The sequence below is a fragment of the Micropterus salmoides genome, unplaced genomic scaffold (genome assembly GCF_014851395.1).
Source record: "Micropterus salmoides isolate LMB-PRFRI ecotype aquatic unplaced genomic scaffold, ASM1485139v1 Ms_hic_scaffold_21, whole genome shotgun sequence".
Lineage (NCBI taxonomy): Eukaryota > Metazoa > Chordata > Actinopteri > Centrarchiformes > Centrarchidae > Micropterus > Micropterus salmoides.
This window is the reverse complement of record NW_024041262.1, coordinates 22,460,951-22,482,329: the sequence shown is the minus strand read 5'-3', so window position 1 is coordinate 22,482,329 and position 21,379 is coordinate 22,460,951. Positions and strand designations below refer to the sequence as shown.

General features: G+C 39.7%; 2 protein-coding genes across 2 annotated transcripts in view; one reads left to right on the top strand and one right to left on the bottom strand.

The window, feature by feature from the left end:
• The window catches only part of myo1d (myosin 1D), a 106,559-nt gene that overhangs the window by 62,777 nt on the left and 22,403 nt on the right, over nt 1-21,379 (top strand). Inside the window, exons 17-21 of the mRNA XM_038735315.1 lie at nt 407-630; nt 1,321-1,459; nt 1,971-2,075; nt 2,268-2,381; nt 11,213-11,367. Coding sequence (XP_038591243.1) covers nt 407-630; nt 1,321-1,459; nt 1,971-2,075; nt 2,268-2,381; nt 11,213-11,367 — 737 coding nt within the window. The remainder of the gene's footprint in view (nt 1-406; nt 631-1,320; nt 1,460-1,970; nt 2,076-2,267; nt 2,382-11,212; nt 11,368-21,379) is intronic.
• Nucleotides 16,645-20,123, bottom strand: LOC119915667 (perforin-1-like). The gene is made up of 2 exons (XM_038735317.1): nt 19,996-20,123; nt 16,645-17,205 (listed from the first exon to the last, which is right to left on the bottom strand). The coding sequence occupies exon 2, from the start codon at nt 17,189-17,191 to the stop codon at nt 16,796-16,798; it is 396 nt and encodes a 131-aa protein (XP_038591245.1). The 5' UTR covers nt 17,192-17,205; nt 19,996-20,123; the 3' UTR covers nt 16,645-16,795.

Here is a 21,379-nt window from a genome sequence, read left to right as displayed (position 1 = left end):
AAACAACCACTCACGCTCACACTCACACCTAAGGACAATATAGGGTCACCAATCAACCTAGTCCGCATGTCTTTAGATGGTGGGAGGAAGCCAGAGCCCCCGGAGAGAACCCACGCAGACACGGGGAGAACAGACAAACTCCACACAGAAAGGCCGGGGCAACCGGGATTTTAGTGCACCTCTACTGGTGCATAAGACCTGAAATCCTTCTGAATTTTGAACATTCATTTTTGGAATCTCTCTCTTGTAAGTGCCCCAGTCTTATGTGCAGTACAGTCCTTATAAGTCAATAACCTCTTTCAGTAGCCTTGTGTTCCATGCATGTGAAAATACAGAATGTATTATCTACAGAGGCTGCATAAATTGTAGCTACATACATGTTTATTATATTGTCCTGTGTCTCCAGGTGTGGAGGGGCACCATAGCCAGAATGCGATACCGGCGGATGAGAGCGGCTCTCGTTATCCTGCAGGCCTACCGACGCTACAAGGTCAAGTCCTACATCCGTGAGGTCAACCGCCGCTTCAGAAATGTCCAATCCATGAAGGATTACGGCAGGCATGTGAAGTGGCCCACGCCCCCCAAAGTCCTACGCAAGTTTGAAGAGTCACTCAGAAGCATCTATAACAGGTACTAAAATAAAATTGTCTAGATAACTTTACTTTAGCTTTAAATTGAACTACTGTAAATCTGCTGCTATTTCAAGACTACAAATTACAGACTTCAAATACAAGCAACTACTATATTTGTGCTATGTGGGTCTGCTTAAATATAAAGTGAAACTCTTTGTAACTGTTAAACAACGCAACCATCCATTCTCAATTATATCATTCAAAACGGAGGCAGAGGAAGAACCTTTTTTTAAAATAAAATTTGTTTAAATTGCTTTCTTTTGAAGAAAATCACTTTCCTAAATTTGCTGAACTAAAAGTGGATCTGATCCCAACCGCAGGAGAGAACACATGGCCTCAAGTGTTCTTTTACAACCAGATGAGTCCATTTGAAGCAGCTTACACGTTTCCTTCTGCCTTGGGCTGACACTGAGCATTGATTTTTCTTCCTCCATCAAAGACTCATCATCGGCTTTCATCCCTGTGTCTGTTTGTTTGCTTTTTTCTGTGTGAAGCTGGGCACAGTAAGAAAATAACCTTCCTTGAGAATGATGTTGACTGTCAGTATGTGTGAGTGAAAGGCCAGTCAGTACAGTACAGTACAGCTGGGGTCCTCTGCAAATCGCGCAGCCATGTGCAATAAGTCGATTTTCCCCTGCTCTTAGCTTTCTCTTTGTGTGTGTTTGTCTTTGAATGTGTCTGCCTCCAGGTGGTGGGCATGGACACTGATCAAAGGCCTGTCTCCAGAAGAGGCCTTGCAGGTGAGGGCCAAGGTAGCCAGCCTGGAAGCCCTGAAGGGCCAGAGGGCTGACTTGGGTCTACAGAGGGCCTGGGAAGGAAACTACGTGGTGAGTAGTTAGGATTGCAGTGGGGGTGGAGTACAGTAATATATGTGTCTTTATATGTTCGAAGGAGAAAACTGAGAAAAAAAGACAAAATGGTGACTTAGTCTGGTTCAGTCTGTTTAGACAATTAATATTAGTAGGCTTCTATTGTTAAATGAAAAGGGCATTTTATGGCTTTGGAGGTGCGTTTGGATAGGGCCACGCTAGCTGGTTCGCTCAGTTTCCAGTCTTTGTGCTTAGCTAAGCTAACTAGCTGCTCACGCTATAATTACTGACACTGTACAGATATGAGAGTATCAGACTAACTCTCAGTAAGAAAGCTAGAATCTAGGATGAGAGTAAATTTAGTTTGGTAAGTGATCTATAATGTAATTTAGTTTATCACCTGGCCCAGTGTGTAAGATGGGACCTCATTTTCCACAACCTTGAATGCCGGTACTGTCTCTGAATTCCTTTTTAAATTAAGCTGGAATGTTGAAACAGGTTTTCTGTGGGCTTTTTTTCTGGCCGACAGAAGCGAGACAGCCCTGATACAGCTGCATCATTCACACTGGTTTCCAGCGAGCTGCAGCGGAAAGACAAATTCATGAGGGTTCTGTTCTCCTGTAATGTTCGCAAGGTAGGAGACTTTTAGATCATCTATCCACTGCTGAACACATGCACACAGTGTCACAACATGGCTCCGTCTGTACGAACAAATAAACCCAACTGCTTCTGGTACTTCTTGCTACATCTCCCCACAGGGTGTTTAGATAGTATGTGTGTGCACTTATGCTGTGGGGTGACTAATGAGGAGCTTTGTGTTTCCCAGATCAACCGTTTCCACAAGGCAGAGGACCGGGCTGTGCTCATCACTGACCGCCACCTGTACAAGATGGACCCCCTGAAGCAGTTCAAGCCCATGAAGAGCATCCCTCTCTACAATGTACGGCACACCATATTTATAGCCTCCTTTATTACAAACACAGGGTGGTAAACAGAGGGCGCCTCATTAGGCGTAGGTGTAGATTTCCAAAGAGGTTACATATTTTGATTCATCTAAAATGTGTCCTGATGAATTTAATGTCATAATGTTCTTATATAAATACTTAGATGAAAATAACATGAATGCAGTGAACAAACTTAGCTTTTGACAGATTGTGTTTCGTTGCCTCTATTCAAAATTTGTAAACCGTGACACTAAGAGAATCGACAGTCTCATCATATCAATACTTACAATGCAAGTTTATTTAAACACGAAGGCAATTCAAGATGCTTTAAATAAGTGGCTCCCAACCCCCACAAGTTGTTGCAAGATGTATGTAAGGCGTCAAGAGTTGATTTGAAATAAGATAACTGAACTAAATTACTCAATTATGTTGATTTTTTACAACTTTGCTCCAGTCATTGCTTTTCTTCTTATGAATACTTATCTGAATAAAATGAGTCAGATAAAGCTACCATTGAGGTTGAAATCAGTAGAGATTACTAGTAGGAAGCATTGTTTTACATAATTGAATTAAAAAGACAAAAACTGATCAATCAATACACAGTACGTCAAAACATGAGTGCAAGACGAAAAATTAAGGTTCAGCCAAAGGTAGTAGAGGACATAAAAATTTTTATAATTGGATTTAAAGGTTGTCAAAGTCAGGGCAACTCTGGAAGTTTCAGCTCTGTAGAGCAACTAAATGCTGTTTCTCTATGTTTAGTTTGAACAGTTACCAGATTACCATGAGAAATATGTAAATGTAATTTACATATTTAAACACTACTCCAACTAACTGTATTTTATTTGAATTATACTACTTCTGGGTAAGTTTAATTACAATGGCTACCTTATTATACAGAGACCATTCTATATATCATAAATATAGCTTTAAATGTATCCTCCAATGGAATAAAATATGTTTATTTCATATAGCACCTTTCACAAAACAAGTCACAAAGTGCTTTACAAGAGTAAAATAATAAACCCATATATATATATATATATATATATATATATATATATAATAAGAGACACCAATAAAACATAAGCAGCAACAGTAAATAAAGCATGCAGGCACTAATGGACCTTAAAACACATACATTTACGTACTTTAGTGCTGTAATAGGATTATGTTTTACATGCTTCTTCTCACACTGTGGATTAGTTTACATTTCTATAAATTTACAAATTGTGGTCTGTATGTGATATCCAAAAAAAACCCTAGGAAGCAATTTGAGTGTCTCCCTGAAACTGAGGTGACAGTATTATCTATGATTTCCCATGAGCATGTGGCAACATGTCCATATGCAAAAATCTCATTCAGCTCTACAATAGGATCATTTTAATTCATATTCACACTGTGATTGGCCAATTAAGGCTACATGCACACAGCACATGAGACTGTTTCCATGGTAAATGTGTCCTGTGTGTTTGTGTATGCTGACTTCATGTTACTTGTTTCTTTCACGAGCACAGTCGAAATCAGTTTTTTTCCTTTCCTCATTTTCTTTCATCTTCTTGTAAGAGGCCGGAGTTGTCATTTTAACTTTTTTTGTGACGTAGTCCGAGAAAGACAGTTTAACATTGGGGGACAACTGGCAAACACTACCTGAAGTCACTATTCCTGTCCAAGAAATAGTCCTGAATATAACACCTCCTAAAACCCCCTTTTAACCTCAATTGTTTGTCTTTACACTTTGGTTTTTGGACAGATTAAACAAACTGGATAAACAAGAAAGTGCTAGTACAGTAGGCAGATTTTGCTTTCTCCCTTTTTACGCTAAGATAAATCAACAAAACTCAACATTTCTCAAAGTTTCTTTACATTTAAGGCCTACCCATAAAAGTGAGTCTAAAAGACTTTTAATCTGGAAACTCAGAGGGAAATGTTGTAAGCCGACAGCAGCTTAACAGTTTTTATGAATGTTAGAAAAGAGAAACTGAGAGCAGCAAATTGGGGAATGTGACATGACTATTGTAGTGATGGAATTGATGATATAGAAATGGGCATTATACTGAATTTATCAAGACAACAGGTAAACGTGGAGGAGGTTTGGAGTTTGCATTAACTGAGAAGCAGGTGAAATTAGGAATAAATGATCGTCTCTAATCTAGGCCTACAAATGAATCCCTGGATACTATCTGACAGTTTACAGTAAGCGTATTTCCCAAAATGGCAAACTATTCCTGTAACCATCATAATCACTTCCCTAACCTCATTCCTTACCTTAAATTTAACCTAAACCTAAGTCTAACTTTAATCCTAAAACCAGCCTACACCAACTCATTTATGCAGTTGAACTATGGATGATATTTCTGATTTAACAATCTCTCTTATGATGCTCTGCTATGACAAAATGATTGCCTGCCCAGTTTATTTGCACCGCTGACCTTGGAAGTGAGTCAGAAATGAGACAGGAAGTGAAGGTGTAATATATTAATCTCTGAGGCGGATTTGCCCCCGTTGTCTGGTGAAATGAGTGAGATATTAGGCCGGTGTGCAGTGACAACTGTGACAAGACACCCCAGTGTTGAATCTGGCAAGTGACAGGAGAGAATTAGAGAGCTTGTGGATGGACACCCGAAGCCCATATAGTTGCATCTGAAAGTGAAATGGGGAGATGGCGTTGAGACAGATGGTGGTAGAGAGAGAGCAGCATGAGTTAAGGAGATTTTTAGTTATTGTTCATTCAGAGAGAGTGGATCACACACACACACACACAAAGTGTGGAGAGATGAGGCTCTGTCCCATTCGCAAGGCATATGGGGGGCTATCAGTGTTGTAGGAGGACACAGTGGCACATAGTATGGTTTGCAGATATCAGACATTGACAGTGCCACCACAAGATTAGTACAGGACACACAGAGCTCCACATACACATTATAACCAAAGATGTACTCAAGGGTAGAGACATTTTCAGCCATTTTTAACTCTCTTTTTAACCATGAAAACATTTTTATCTGTTTTTTTTTTATCTAAACAATTAAGAATTTGTTGCATTCTTAATCTATAAGACTGGCAAATACTCTATATTGTTGTTATTGTCAACAAATCCCATGAAAAGACCAAAACCAACAGAGAACTGATCCAACTAACAAGTATTGTCTGCGTATCCAAAGTCTGATTTATCTTCCTCTGTGCCATGGAGCTCCCACTGTTATCCCCGAGCCATACTGTCAATCCCACAGACACCATAAATATGCTGTGAATATGCACAAAATGTGTATAAACACACAGCTGAGGATAGTTCCCAACAAATTTGGGGACCATATACTCCTGTTTGAGTAACATTGGCTAAAAAAGGGAAATTACTGATCCTTTTTTTTTTAAAGTTCAGCTATATATTTTTGCGAGCTTTTAAACAATTGCGTCTCAACTAGGAACCAAGCAATTTGGAGCTGCATGTTACTGAAAGAGTAGAGATGTTAGGATAGGTTCCCATTTTACCAAATATGTCTTAATCCAATACTCGCATGCAGAAATGTACATTGAGAGTGTTTTGTCGATCTCCATGAAAAGACCAAAACCAACAAGGAATTAGTTTTTCTCTTAAGAATTACAAATTCTCTACCCTGTATATAACAGTCAGCCCCACTGGTGCATGCTGAAACACAAATATATTGTTCAATTTTCTGTACAGTAAAATCGAATCGTTGTTTTTTGGTCTTTTAATGGGATTTTTTGGCAATAAGAGAATATAGAATATGATCATATCATTTAGCAGTATGCAGTTGCCTGATCCAAGGTGTCTAGGTGCAGAATATGGTGATATTAAATAATGAATTGCTCTACATCTTGATATGTTCTCTCACTGACTATAATCATCACTGATTATAACCGCTGCCCAGCTGGATCCGTAAAACCATGCGATTTTTTTACTCAGTAAACGTCAAGCTGAATGGGTGAGTGAATTGGCCAAGGTGAAAAAGTGCAAAGGCGGTGGAGAATAGGTGTAGAAGGAAAGAGGAGTGAGGAGGAAAAGATATAGAGATGTACTGTAGGCTGAGAGCCACAGCAGCGTGACGTGGAGCTATCGATTGGAGAAGGTCAAACAGAGGGGAAAGCAGTTAGCTCATTGTTGATTAGCATTGATAGGCTACCACCACACTGCCTTTGGCTGCCCTGTACGGTGTATTTACTGCTGCTCCTGCAAAAGGCAATCAGCTGGGTTGATGGATGGCTAGAACTATAGTGTTGAGCCAACAACTGTCTAAAAGGATTTATACGCAAATGAATGCCTGTGTAGCAAAAGTGAGATCATTACATTTCTTGTTGAAGAAAACAAATACTGTTGAAGAAATGGTGATGTATCCATTCTGCACCAGTGACTCATCTCACTGTTTCTCACCATCTTTTCTTTTCACATTTTTTCCATTCTATTCCTGCTTCCTCCTCATCCTCCTCCTCCACCTCCGCCCATTCCCGCCTCACCCCCCTCCCTATCAGTCGCTGTCTTTCCCCTCGCTCCTCTCCTCTGCTGCCGCTTCTCTCTTCCCATTGTTGTCATGCCAACTTCCCGGGAGACAGTGTTGTCATGGATACAGAGCGGCAGGGCAGATCAGCTGATGTCTGGTGTCGGTCAGGCACAAATCGGTCTCCTGAATATGCGCTCTTTTCCTCCCTTTTCCCAGTGAGGCTTATTTGTGATCCCTGCGGCTCTCGCTCTCCTTGCGCTCTTTCTCGCCCGGTTTGTTTTGTTTTTTTCATTAACCCGTTGATCCCTTTTACTGTGTTTTTTTTTTTTCTCAGGCTACCAGCTCCCCACCTACCACAGCTCCAATGTGACCATATAGACTTTGTTTGTAAACTCGGATGAATGGTGCACAAGTGCAGCCGTATCATTTTAGACTCAACCAGGTGGTAGAAAGAATACATTGAACAGAGGAGGTGGCTGTATATAGCTCTAATATAATGCAAATCTTCCAACACCATACACGAGATCAGGATGAGAAGGTGCTGAACCATAAATTGTAATTGTGTTAATAAATTCATACATCTCAGAGGCAACTTGCAGGGCGTTGACTGTGTGTTGCCCTGCAAACATTACTGGCTGACTAAGAGCCGGCAGTGACACACTGGTGCCCTCATAGCCTCACAACATGAATGGCTGCACAGCTTAGCTCATTATATTATATTCATTTAATCACAGAGCCCCCACGCTTTGCTCCTGCTCCCTTTTTAAAAATCCATCTTCACAGGACTGTTGTGGGATGTGTTATATAACAAATAAATTGTTCCTATACGAATACACTGGGAGAACCTGCTGTTCAAATGATGCCCTCATGATAACCGCAGAGCAGAGTGGATCAGACATGAGAGCACTTGACAAAAACCATCGTGGTCCTGCCTGCATATTGACAACTACACATTGCACAGTTTGCTCACTAGTGCCTTCACCATAATACACCCACTGGTGTTACTGTCTGAGAACATGGCATTTAGAAATACAAACAAAACCTCAGCAAAGAAGTTGTACTTCACAAATGGTGCAGTCCACCTGGGTCAAACGGGAACAAATATGTCCACTTTTATTATATTATAAAGTCCTGCTTGAGCCCATCGGTGTGATTTTAAAAAAGCAGAGCTGTGAGGTGCAAAATAAATCTCAGACATATTTTATAGTGTTAAAAAAAAGCATCGCTGGTAGATTTATACTTCATGGCGGGACTGCACACTCAACCTATAAAGAAATTTCTAAAAGCCCTTATTCATTATGCAAGTTTGGGCTTTCAACAAAAGCCGACATTTGTAACAGAAACGTCAAAATCTGTGGTTGGCTGTGTTAGAAATTTAGCACCGAAGTCTCACAATGTGACCTGTGCTGTAGTGACGCACATTTACAAACCATACAAATCCAGAATGCTCCAACTGATGCGACATTTTAAGCCCCATTTTTATAAATACTTTTTCTTTTTCCAAACGTTATGTGAGCAGTACAGATGAATGACACGAGATGATGGCCCTGTTAGTATTTTCTTTCCTATTTGCATCCAAATTAAGGCTGCAAATTGTCGTCTTCAAATTGTTGGTTTTATCTGACCAAAAAAGCAAAACAACTTCACAATTGAGAAGCTAGAATCAGGTGCTTCTTTGCAATTTTTGCTTAAAAAAATGAATAGTGACTATCAAAATTGTTTCTATTAATCAGGCATCCATTGTAGAATCTAACATCAACGAGCCTCAAAATAGGTGTTGTATAGCCTGACAAAGATTGCAACCCAGATTTCATTAGACCCATCTCAGTTCATGCAAGTATCCTGCAAGATCACTATTCCCACAGTGTGTTGGGGCATTAAGATATCATCACAAATTAACACAAATAAGTTGAACCGCAGTAATGAATTGTATCCTCATCTTCGAGTTTTGTCACATTCGTGTGGGTCGAACGGGCGAACACTTGAACAGATGGCTGCGCAGATAAGTGCCTCCAACAGATTTCATTCTTGGGGTAAAACTGATTTGGGGAAGCAAGACAAAAAATTAGACAAGGAAACGAATCAGAATTTATCATTACCCAGCTCATTAGAACACTGACTGTCGTTCCAATCAATTAAGCCTTTAATATAAATGTAAATGTAATTGGCTCCATGTAATTAACTGCGGGTGGATTGCTAGACAGAGAGGCTTGGCTTTAGGCTTTAATTCATGGTGATTACGTGAAGTGTTTGTTTCTGAAGTCACAGGCGTCATGTTGGAGCTAAATAAGCTAGCTGGTTGTTTAGCCGCCGGTAACAACCTGTCTCTGTCTGCTCTCCCCCCGATGGAGATTTTGTCTCAGCGTTGCAGGCTGGTGAGTGGATATTAATGTACATGACTGGCTGCCCTGTGGCTGTTACTTCAACACGCAACGCCTCAGTTCAGCATAAAAAAAAAAGACAAATTAAGAGAGAAATAAATGGATAAAAACCTGAGGGAGGGAGTGACAAAGGAGAGTGAGGAAAGCTACTGTAGGCTGAAAGGAAGAGCAGTAACGGGGATAAAAGAGAAAGGAATGTAGAGTTAATGAGCTCTGTTACCTCCTGAGATGTGTTTACCTGTGAAGATATTGGTTTCTTCCTCTTGTGTGTACTTTGAAGACCTGTAAAGTCAAACAATCCAACCACAAAACAGGGATTCCCCTTTTAGCCTTGATGCTCTCCCTTGGTATTTAGTTTGGGGCTCTGACTGGTAAATTCAATTGGTCCTTTGGGATGCTGATCAATAAATCTTTACTGCAAGTGCTGATTTAAGCCTTTAAGGGTTTTTTTACAGTATTATATGTTTGCTTTGCCTCAGCTTTACAAGACTTTCAATGTGAAAAGCTCTGGTATGTGGTAAAATGGTATACTTTAAATTTTGTAACAATAAAAACAACTATATCTTAAAGTTGGTAATCCCTAATGCATCAACTTGTTCAAAACATCACAACATTGTACATGCTTATCATTGGATTTTAATGTGTTTGAATGTTTTTTGATAAGGCAATTATACTGTATCTTATATGTGTATATAAATTTTTGTCTCTTTTTAGGGGGGGTAATGCCCAGTCCTAGTACATCATCCCATCGTGTCAATCAATGAATAATTAAATTTCTTTTAAAACAGACACCAAACATTAGATATTTCACTCATTTGTATGTTTAATCATCAAAACTACAGTGTATTTATATTAATACAAAAAGTGGTAATACTATGTGGCTGTATTCTGAGAACTGAGCGTGTGATTTAGTGTTTTACGCTCTGCTGTGTATTTGCAGATTATTTTGTGCTTTTAAAGAAACAATTTTGTTTTTTTCTTATTTACAAAACACATTTTGACACAGATGTTACTAACAACAACCGCGATGGCTCCGTTCTATTGAAGTGTCCCAGTAAAGCTGTGTAGACACTGAGCATTTTTATTTATCTTGTACACTGTGTTAACTTACAATAAATATTTTAATCAGTCTTTCTGCACAGCCAGAACCTCAAACTTTTATACTTATGCTGTACGAATCATTTGACTGGCCGTGACATGGAGCTCACACTGAACTTAAGCGTCAAACTGCGCATGAAAAAACAACTGATCTAGCAGAAATTAAACCCGATTCTAAAATTAGTCGGGGGAAACCAATTTAAGACAAAGCTGAACTTAATCCATACAGTGTCTGTCTGGCTCGAGCAATGACACCGTGATAATGAGCCAGCATGCAAAATACTAGGTCCCTGAAACTGAAGCAGCTAATTTAATTCAGCACCATTAATTATATTATTTAAACCTGTGCTTTTCCTTTTGTGACATTTCAAGATGTCTTAATTGAAAAGGGCCTATTAACAAATTACAGATTTTATAAATTCTTATTCATATCACACAGTTGCAGTACGCAAGGCCGCAGCACCATTCAGCTACACAGAACCATTTTTAATTGTAGAGTTCATTAAATTAGATGTCGTACTTTTTGTTAGAGGAAAAATAACACAAGCTTTACATTTTTATTATCAAGGTTTTTCTTTGTCCACTAAAGCAAGAGATCTGCTGAATACATAAAATTCCTCAGGTCTCCTCTCTTTACTTCCTGTTAAACAGGATGAATTGTAGCTGGGTGCAGCAACCCCAGTGAATTCATGTCCTTTGAGGGTGCACCAACTCAAATTCCCTGATGTGCATCTGTGTCTATAGGTGTGCTGTATTTGTGTTTATCTACAATACAGATGGTCATGTTTCTCTGTAGGCTCTCTATGTACATGTTTGTCTGTGTTTAATTGTGTGTCCTCTCTCTCTCTCTCTCTCTCTCTCTCTCTCTCTCTTTCTCTCCTACTGTCCCAGGTGACAGGAGTGAGCGTGTCCCCTGGTAAGGACCAGCTGGTTGTGTTCCACACCAAGGACAGCAGGGATCTCGTGGTGTGCCTGCAGGGTATGGTGCCTGCCAGTGAGAGCCGCATCGGGGAGCTAGTTGGCACCCTGCTCAGCCACTTCAAGAGGTAAGCGGTGGGGGAAACAGTGGGCCACAAGTGATGGTAGAAGCTAAGTACTTATTTATCTACCATGATATTTTCGTACATTGAAATGTCCTAAAATGCTTAAAAACCATAGACTGCAGTTTGCTGCTTGAAATGACCTATGGTTGACACCAAGGTGAAGGTAGAAGCCTCATCATTGTTTCCATTTTCTGCGTAGTGTTACAACAGTAGAGAACATTGCTTTCAGTTAATAATCCGCATGTTGTCCCCACTTAAATCCAGTGCACTGTAACACTGAAATAACCTTCTCAACTGAATTTCTAAAACACTATGTCAACTCCAGTAGTATTGGCCCAGATGTGTGGTATTGACTGATGTGACCTGTGGCAGGGGGATTATGAGGAAAATAGAGTGCGTAGGCACAGCTGTTCATGAGCCCTAATGTTAAATTATTCTGAGCTCAGATGTCTCTTCAGGACAGGAGACTGTGAAATCAAGCACCCACCCACTTCTTTTTAACACCAAACTAAACTCAAGTTGTCTTCACTTCACTCTCTTTGACCCTCTAGTTCTAGTAAAATGTTACTCTGTTATGTAACAAAGTAAGATGCTGTCCCATGCTGTTAATTGTGTTGTATCTCAATAATTTGCCTTTTAACAAGTCCTGTTTCCTTATAATTACAAGCAGCTTACACATCAGCAGGAACCTCTTGACCCCTTGAAGAGTTTTTTCTTTCAGTAACTTTCCAAAAAATAATTTTTAAAAAGTAGCTCCAGCAGAAAGTGTGTGAATAAAGTGATTTCATCCATCCACTCTCATTCCACTTTGGTACTGTGACACACAAAAAGATATAAGATATAAAATCCATGGGCCTAGCTTATGTATTGTAGAGTACTTCAAGTCCTACACTAGTCCTTCAGGGTGGTGTTTGTTGACTGAAATGGCCTGTGTATGTCAGAGAGTTTCAATTGGGGGCCACCTACCTTTCTTCTACTTTATATTACTTTCTGTTACTGCATAGAGAAACTTTTGTTGTACTAAATGGACCTTTTGTCTCCACTTAAACCCAGTGCACTTTAATGTGTTTGTACCAAGCAGCCATCATTGAATACTAAAACCAGTGAAGAAATGTCTAAAGCTGCAGTGCCTCTATAACTGTATATAATATAATATATGAAACAGATTTGTTTTGGAGATCTTTTGCCTGGATGAATTGGAGTTTTGTTTCTCTTCAGCTCTATCCATCTTTGCCAGAATTTCAATTTTCTGGCTCCAACAGCAAACATACAATCCAAATCAACACTAAATATCCCTTTAAAATTTTATGTTTTTCTATGGTCTGTGGTTTATACGACACATTGTGCAGCAGTAGAAGTACACAAAAACTCTGTAGGCGCATAATTAAACAATCAATCTTATAATAAAGTGAACTTTCTAATTGAGCTGTAGAAGATTTCTGCCAAAACATTGCACACCAAGGAGTAAAAAACAAAAAGTAATTTGTGTTGATATTTGACCTTTTCAGACCATTTTATCGCTCTATACTTTTGCTGCTGTGATTATGGGTTTGATGTTTTTAGATCGCTTGCTTCACGGATTATTGAATTGACTCCTCCACAATAGTCTGGCACATGTATTGATTTGTGTGTTCGTGTTTGACTCTCTTTGTGTGTATGATTGTGTTTGCGCGTGTGTGAGAGAGAGAGAGAGAGAGAGACAGACAGAATTGTGTATACAGACAGATGTGCCTGCATCTGTTTATCTTGGTGTGTGTGTGTGCGTGTGCGCACGCAGCTTTGTCTGCGTGTAGGGGAGGTGTACAATTGTTCGATCATTGCCATTCTGTGACGGTATCTTGTTCCGTTGTAGAGCCCATCTCTCTGGGTGTCTGGCCTCCGCCGGGCCTCATGTAATGACCCTCCGTGTGATTCGCATGCCAACTCATCCATCACTGTAATACAGAACAAAGGGTACACCAGCATGTGCAATATGTGTGTGTGTGCATGATTTTCTGACTGCATGAATGTGTATGTGTGTCTGCATGAGGAGGAATTCCTGAGAGCCAGTCTGCATGTGACTATGTTCGTGTTTGTGTATTCGTACGGTATGATCTTTTTCATGCAGTGTCCCACCACTGCAGCTCCCTGTAGATGTGGCTTTAACCTTTATCTCTCCTTCAACATGCTGCACAGTGCACAATATGCACAATAGCGAGCAGAGAGAAGGGCAGCTTACAGCAGCAACAAAGCAACACTTTATCCGCCTCAAATTGACAGCGAGGCCAAAGCAGAATGACACCGCTGCTGGGAATAAACCTTCTTCTTGTCATAGCTATGTTTGGATACTTGAGTTTCAGTGAAGCGCGACTTGTTTTTGACAGTTTCCAAATCTGCTTGGCATTAATCTGTTTTTTCATGTTGTTGTGAATTTTGATTTTTCTGAGTACTGGAGTGGTTTTCTCTCTGAGATAGTGTCAAGGCTGGCATATTTCTGATATTTGTTTTAAAGCAGAAACTTATCTATACCTCGCCGAGTTGCCTCAGACTGAAGTGATTCAGAGATTTCGGCAATGCATACATAAGAAGATAACCCTCTTATCGGCCATGACGCACCAGTTGTCTAGAGAAATTCAGAAATACTTTATTTAGCATGAAGGGGGGATTACATTCCCATGCCTTCAGCCTCCCTTCTCCCTTTCTCCCCTATCCTTCTTTTTCCTGTCTCTCTCTTTAATGCTTTTTTTCTGCTTCCTATTTTTGACTATATCCCCTTTGTACTGATGAACCCCTTGTGGCCCCCTCCAATTCCTCACCTCTCTCTGCCTCTCTCCAAATCTTTCCCTTTTTCTCCCCTAGCTCCCCCTTCTTCATTTCTGGAGAAGAGGTAATGAAATATTTAAGACTGTGCTGCTGTTGAGCCCTATATTTAGATGAGACAGGACCACCCCCTTCCTCTCTGTCTCCCTAGAGGGGGTGTGTGTGTGTGGGTGTGGGTGGGGGTGGGTGTGGGTGTGGACATGCACCCCACGCTGCAGCGACTGCAGCACTCCCACAATCTGCTGGCAGAATACTAGAGCGGACACTCTGCATCTGTCACACCCAAACTCTGTAAAATCAATGAGACATTCAGGCGATCCAAAAGACCGTACTATATGTTCCACCCTCTGCTATTGATTACCGTAAAATTCTCTTGTGAGAGGATTTGAGCCTTTTTGAATTAGCTTTATGTTAGAGACAGAGCTTTATTCCCAATTTACCCAGATAAGTCGTTTTATCATACTTAATAAGATGTCTCCCTGGTTTCTGATCTGTTCGTGTTGCTGTTGATGCTTTTTGTTGTTAGTCGAACTCGACTCTTCCTACATGCATTCATATATATATGGAGAGCGAGAGAGAGATTTATATATATAAATGATAAACACAGGAAGAAATATATGGTAAAGAAAGTACACCTGGGGTCAACCCCTCAAAAGATAAACTACTGTGACAGAAGAAACCAGAAGGGGAAATCTGGTCAGGGAAAATGAATGTCTCTGCTACGGCTGCTGTGCCCTTGAACAAGAAGTTTAACCCCGTACTCCTGTAGTGGACTTGAATATTGACCTTCAGAAGACAACCAAAGTTGACAAGTTATATACTGAGGTGTAATACATAATATTATCAAAATTTTCAAATAATTTCCTCTTCAGTTTTCCAACACTTATAGCGGTTTATTTTTCTGCCAGTGTTAGATCACACTCTTCCACTCTGCTTCACACTTACACTGAATGTAAAAATAGCTTAGTGTTGAATTATTAATCCACATCCTCTATTCTCACAGGTGGTAAACTGCAGTTTAAAGATTTCGCTCCATCAAACAGAAAAGGCAGAAATATTTACTTATAAGCAATAAAAATAGGTTGTTTTTTCATGTTTAGACCATGTTAACGTGCAAAACGAGTTTACAATTATTCTTGATAGTTTCTCTCTCCTACTCTATCTGTATTTGTCTCGCACGACCTAATGACAAAGTTGCCCCATGACCGACACTTGTAAATGCCTGCTTCTCATAATCTCCTCTTATCTTCCTGTCATTGTGGTTTCTGTGTTGTGTAAGCAGCAAGAATTGGTTTCTTGGAAAAGCACTGTGGATTGTTTCTGTAGCAACAGCTTGGTTTTTGCTCCACCAACTGCTACCACCGCTGTCAGTGTAGATGGTGACTAATGAAAAACCCTGTACAGAAGTTTGATTGTGTGTGTGAGACAGAGAGAGAGAGAGAGAGCGAGAGAGAGAGACTGGATTTTATTAACCCAAGTCTTACCCAAGTCTGCTGTCCTCTCTGTGTGTCAACAATTTTGATAACGGTTGGGTATCATTAGGGGTCCAAGCAGCAAAGCTCTAAAAGCATCACATTTTGCAGGTTTTTCTCAATTTTCTCAAAATCCTATGTACGTCAACTAGTCAAAATCCTTTGGAACAATTATCCCGCTGGATCATCTACAGACTTCATTGATCTAAAGTTAAGTGAAATTTTACATAAATGCTAATAAATCAAAATTTGCTTAAGCTTCTGTACCACGACTTGGAGAACATGTTCAGATGCTAGGTCTGAGCTTCGCTGAGCAATCTTGGGATATTCTGCCACTAGGGGGTGTTACAACTGCTATATCTCCTATTTGTAAAACTTGTTGTTATTAAGTTTTACATTGCATTTCACCTTTTTTTTTTAACGCAGGTTACACAAACTATCAGTTTTACTAACTGAAAAAGGACAGGCAAAGGCTCTAATGCCTGGGTGCATGTTGTGCAGGTGAAGAGACTGGACTATCGGATATATGGGGATATGACTGAGTTCAGGATGGCATCAGCAGCAGTTTCTGGTTGCCGTCGTCAGGAGTAATGGTCACAGAGCTGTCAGATATCGTTAGCTATTGCCAGGACACCTGCCGAGTTCTCCACGGGTTCTCAAACACAACTCAGTTTCTCTACTATGGTCATTATTTCCTATAATCCTGTTCTGTTCCTGGTCTCTTGGACACCTACCAGTCTCATAATTAAAAGGCTGTGGTCTGTCATATGCGTGTGAATATACATTTTTAACCTCTGTGTCAAAACCAGCACTGGGATCAAAACTTCAGGATGATAAACTAGACCTAACTCCTCCCTTTTGTTACATCATGTACAGTAAATGTATATTTTCACTGAGGTCTCCAAACTGCAAGTTGCTCTTCAATTTATATTGTTATATTCAATGACATTTAAAAAAAAAAAAAAAAAAAACATTTTAAAAGTCAATTATGAAACTTAAGAGATCAGAATCAATGTTCACATGGTTTATTGAAGCAGTTTAGATCTTTCTGGGAACTTGAATGTGTAATGAGAATCTACACACTAGTCACTTAAAACCATACATCAAGGTGTAGTCATGCTGTGGTAATACAGGCTGCCTTTAAAGGCCTATTGAATGTTTCAACCAAGGGTATAGGCGTAATGAAGGGTCCCTCCTTTCTTCAGGTAGCAGTCATGCTCGTGGCTTCCCACCTTGATTTGTCTCTGGCAGATTCCCAGCTGGTCATCGAAGATGACGTCACTGTCATAAACCTCAAGCCTCAGTATATCATTCTGCTGGGCCTTAAAGTAGGTGAACTCCTCCTCCCACCAGGGGTTTGCATTGTTGTTACGGATGGATGTCTGACCCAGAGTGGCTGAGCCACTGAACACCTTGACATAGCCATCTGAGATTCCCAACAAGTCAGAGGGAAGATTGGTAGCCCGAAGTTTAAACACCTTCAGCTGGGCTTCAGCCACAGTCAGACTGCACAGGGCCAACAGGAGGAGTGGAAGACTGGAGGACATGAGGGCCATGGCGTCACAGGAGGCTGTGGAGGAGGAACGACAGATCTTTGTATTTTAATGTAGGTAGATAGATTTACACAGTAAAGAATAAGCCCTTATGAGGGTCTTATGACACACTCTGAAGTACTATTTTACTCCACATAGACCTTGTCATGGAAATTATATTCCTGGTGAGGGGATGAGCAAATAATTGAGTTACAACCAACAGTTGTTTCTGAAGAATTTATTTAACAAAAGAGAATAAACACAGAAGTACACATAGTCCAGAGACCTGCTGCCTAGGGCAGCTTCGAGCGTCTGGCCTCAAGCAAAGGGATGCATCATCATTTACACAGTCTAGGTTTCTATGTTTTGGGGAACAGAGATCCTCTCTCGGCCTTGAATGAACATTTCAGGAGAGGAGAGGAAAAACAAGAGGGGAAAAACACCAAAACAACCTCACAGCTCTGACCTAAACTCTAGTAAATGTGGACAGACTAACATAAGGAGTATAGGAGAGGAAAGATTAAGGATAAAAACACAATATATATATCTATAAGACATAACAATAATAGTAATAGTAATAATAATAATAGAACATCCATAAAAGATTAAATGTAAGAGGACACAATTTTCTGCCATAACAGACCTCATGTCTGCTTTTGAAGCAGTGGACCATAACAGTCAGATTAACTGCCTTCAAAATGAAGTTGGTATTCCTAACATTACCTTAATCTATCAGACTTTTTTCTGTCAACATGGGTTTCATATCCTGCTTAGCTCGTTATCCCTGTGGGGTCACTCAGGATCACTCTTAGGACCCAAATTATTTGCTTCCTCAAATCATAAAGAATTATAATTTCTTTGACTTTACTGTTGATTGATGACACTCAATTGTTTCACCCTGAACCAAACAATAATTTAAAGATATTTTGAAACTTAAGTCTTGAGGCAACCACTGTTACCGGACAAGAATGTTGATAATGGACAAATCTGCAAATGACAGCAATTATTTTATGTCCAATGCCAGGTATTTTTTAAATTTGTTCTTTCTAATATGTGCACATGGCAACCACTTTGTCGTTAAGGAAAGATTGTAGATCGTTAATTGTACGTCTCATTATTTTTTACCCCACTGCATGAACATTAGCATAAATTGTGAGTTGTGGAATACTCAAGGATATGAAGATGAGATGGCTTGTAACTTCTTCCAGTTTAACAAGGATCAATCTGCGATTCTTCTCAGATAAAAGCTGATCCCATTGCTAAAACCCTCACCCAGTTTTCTACATATGTCAAACCTTCCATCAAAGATCCCAGTGCAACCTTTTATTTTATTTGTTTAAAATTTCCCTCCCATTTAAACAATGTCAGAAAACCCAGTGATCCTGTCATGAGGCTTCTCTGATAAGAGGATGAGGACCACATAACGATCATGTGGTCTTTTCCTCATTATTATGACAGAGCTGCTATGTCACGTGTATGACATATGTAAAATGGAAATCATTATTGCAAGAACTAATTTCTTTTATTTTTTCCTTTTGTGAATACAATATACTTTCTTTGTGAACCAAGGTGAACCACCAAAAATATGGAAATGTATCGGTATAACGTAATATGTATTAGTAAAGAGGAGACCTACAAAGATGATGTGAAAAAAAATTAAAGGATAAGTAGGTTAAGCACAAATATGGAGAAAACAGAATTAACATTTAAATGATTTTTCTGTTCATGACAAGCCTTTTGAGCTACTCTTTCGGCTATTTTCTATGTAGGACTAAATCTAAAGTGTCAGTCTTTGTGCTGATTTATGACACTTTGCTGTGCCGCAAACAGGATTTTGGATGACGATGTAGCCATGGACCAATCACTGAATAGATTTCCTTATTTAAGAATATTCTCAGATAAATTCACATTGAATAGTGAAATTCCTAAGAGGAGTTTTTATTCAACACACATTTAACAATAGATCATTTTTAAGATAATGCATTACGATATAGGCCTACGCATTAATAAATTAAAGATAAAAGTTTCTTTATATGAGCGCCTTCAATGCGCCTACTTCTCCTGTATTGCCGGCTTTTTGCATGAACTGTGTTTGCTTCTGTTGGATTACGGGGGGGAAACGCGTGACAATGTGTGGAGCTGTAGCCTAAGTGCTATAATTGTTTCCAGGACTATTCGGCTTATTGATGGTTGTGACGGGCCAAAATCATCAGCATTGCTGTGTTCGTCCTGTGTCAGAGAAACAAAGTGACATCACCGCCTTCAATTTAACTGAAAACGCATTACTGCGTAAAGTCAGTGGTGAGATGACATCCCTCACCAACTCCCTGACAAAGTTTATGCGACCCCGTCTGATTAACTGTGCGTCGTCAAATATTTCTGAAATTCTTCCTCTCCTGAAAGATCCACGCCTGTCTCTGTCTCCACCGTGCCATCACAAGCCCTTACTGGCAGCTCCTAACCACTTGAGAGACCTCTGGAGCTGTCTTAAATAACTGGGAGAGTAAGAGCGATTCTTAGCTTTAAGAAATTAGATAACTTGCTTTTATTCTTAAGTTTAAAAGTAGGAGTAAATTTCATGAATTCTCAGCACTTACAACTAAAATGGCACTTTGAGAAGCTTGATAAATACTGGCCCAGAACATTAGTACATATTGAGCAAAAATGCCAGTTCTTAAAACTTACAAAAGCTTAATCAAAGGAATGTAGATGTCTCTTAAAAACAAGCAGGGCAGAAATAGTTTAAGGGCACAGATTATATCAAGAAATTAAAAGGCAAAATACAAACGCTATACTGAGTAAAATAAGAGTCACAGATGTAGTCTTACCTGCAGTCTTGATGCTTTGTCTCTCGCCACGCTGCCTGCTGTTTCGTTTGTTTTTAAAGGCCAGCAGACCTCATATCAGCTTCATCTCATCCTCCCACAACACAACCTGCTACACTCTCAGCATTACATAACATTGACAGAACTAGAATTTTTTGCGGTTGTTTGGGTTTGCTTGTTTGGCCCTTTGATCACCTTATCAGGATCGGAAAAGAGTAGCACCACAATCATCATATCAGATGTAGTTATGATCGTTACAACCTCAAAGGGACTCACTGAGACACAAATATTCCTGGCAAAATATTTCAGTTTTTCTGAAAGAATTTACTACAGATATTTGCTTTTTATTTTTTCTTCTGTTGGAAAGGCTACTACTAAGAGCAAACTACTGCTTGTTATTCTATTAGGGATGCCCGTGATGTGTTGTTTTCTGTTGGGTTTAGATGAATATAGATCACAGGTTGTTGTTGTTTTCAGTATGTATCATGACATCACTGTAAGGACTGGAGACGAAGTGAAATTTCCTGAGGAATTAATGTGGGACTGTGTATGTGTAGTAATGCAATGGCTCTCTGTGCATCACCCAGAAAGTTTTGTTGTTTTGCTTTTATTTATTCTACTCAGGTAATCCGATCTAGTAGCCATTTTAACTGCTGCTTGAAGTTACCTTAAAAAGCTTTTCTCACCAGAATGTATTTCCTAATGATCTTACAAACCTGCTGAGTAGCTTCTCCGACCCTTAAATCCTTGTTTCTGCATACACCTTTCTCACGTGTTCACTTGTCAAACACAACGGTAACTATTAACAGTATGGCTACATTCCAGTTAGATGTTCCATGGCCAAGGCTCTGGTATTTTGCATGATGGATGTTGTTTTTTAAATGGAGCTTTCATCATTATTATCTTATTAGTTACACCTGTGCTTTTAACATGTCAGAAGGTCTATTGTTTTGATTTTTCTCACGCTCACGGTCTTCTTTTACTCTTTTAGTTTCATACTGCTACCTCATGGGGCACACTTCTGCCTCCAAACGTTGGTGTCAGAAAGTAGTGGATCAACTTGAACAAATGTTAACTGCAGGTCTGTGACAGGACGCACAATTCACCATAACAGCCTCAAGACTTACGTTCTGTCTCGCTAATACGTATATGTATATGGCACACTACTTGCATTGGTAATTAGCGGTGTATCATATCAAATCATCCACAATATATCGGCATTTTTTTATTTCATTTTAAAAAATGCAAATCAGTTAATGGCAATATTCCAGCTTGTTGACATAATGACATCATACCATTACACACTGTAACAACGAACACGGCTGAAAGCAAAAGTAACATTGCTATCAGCACCACAATGGAAGAGTCGGTTCCAAAAAGGGGAGCT

What these genes read in the sequence shown, in the direction of transcription:
- LOC119915667 (XM_038735317.1), bottom strand. Translation starts at nt 17,191, where the DNA reads ATGGCCCTCATGTCCTCCAGTCTTCCACTCCTCCTGTTGGCCCTGTGC.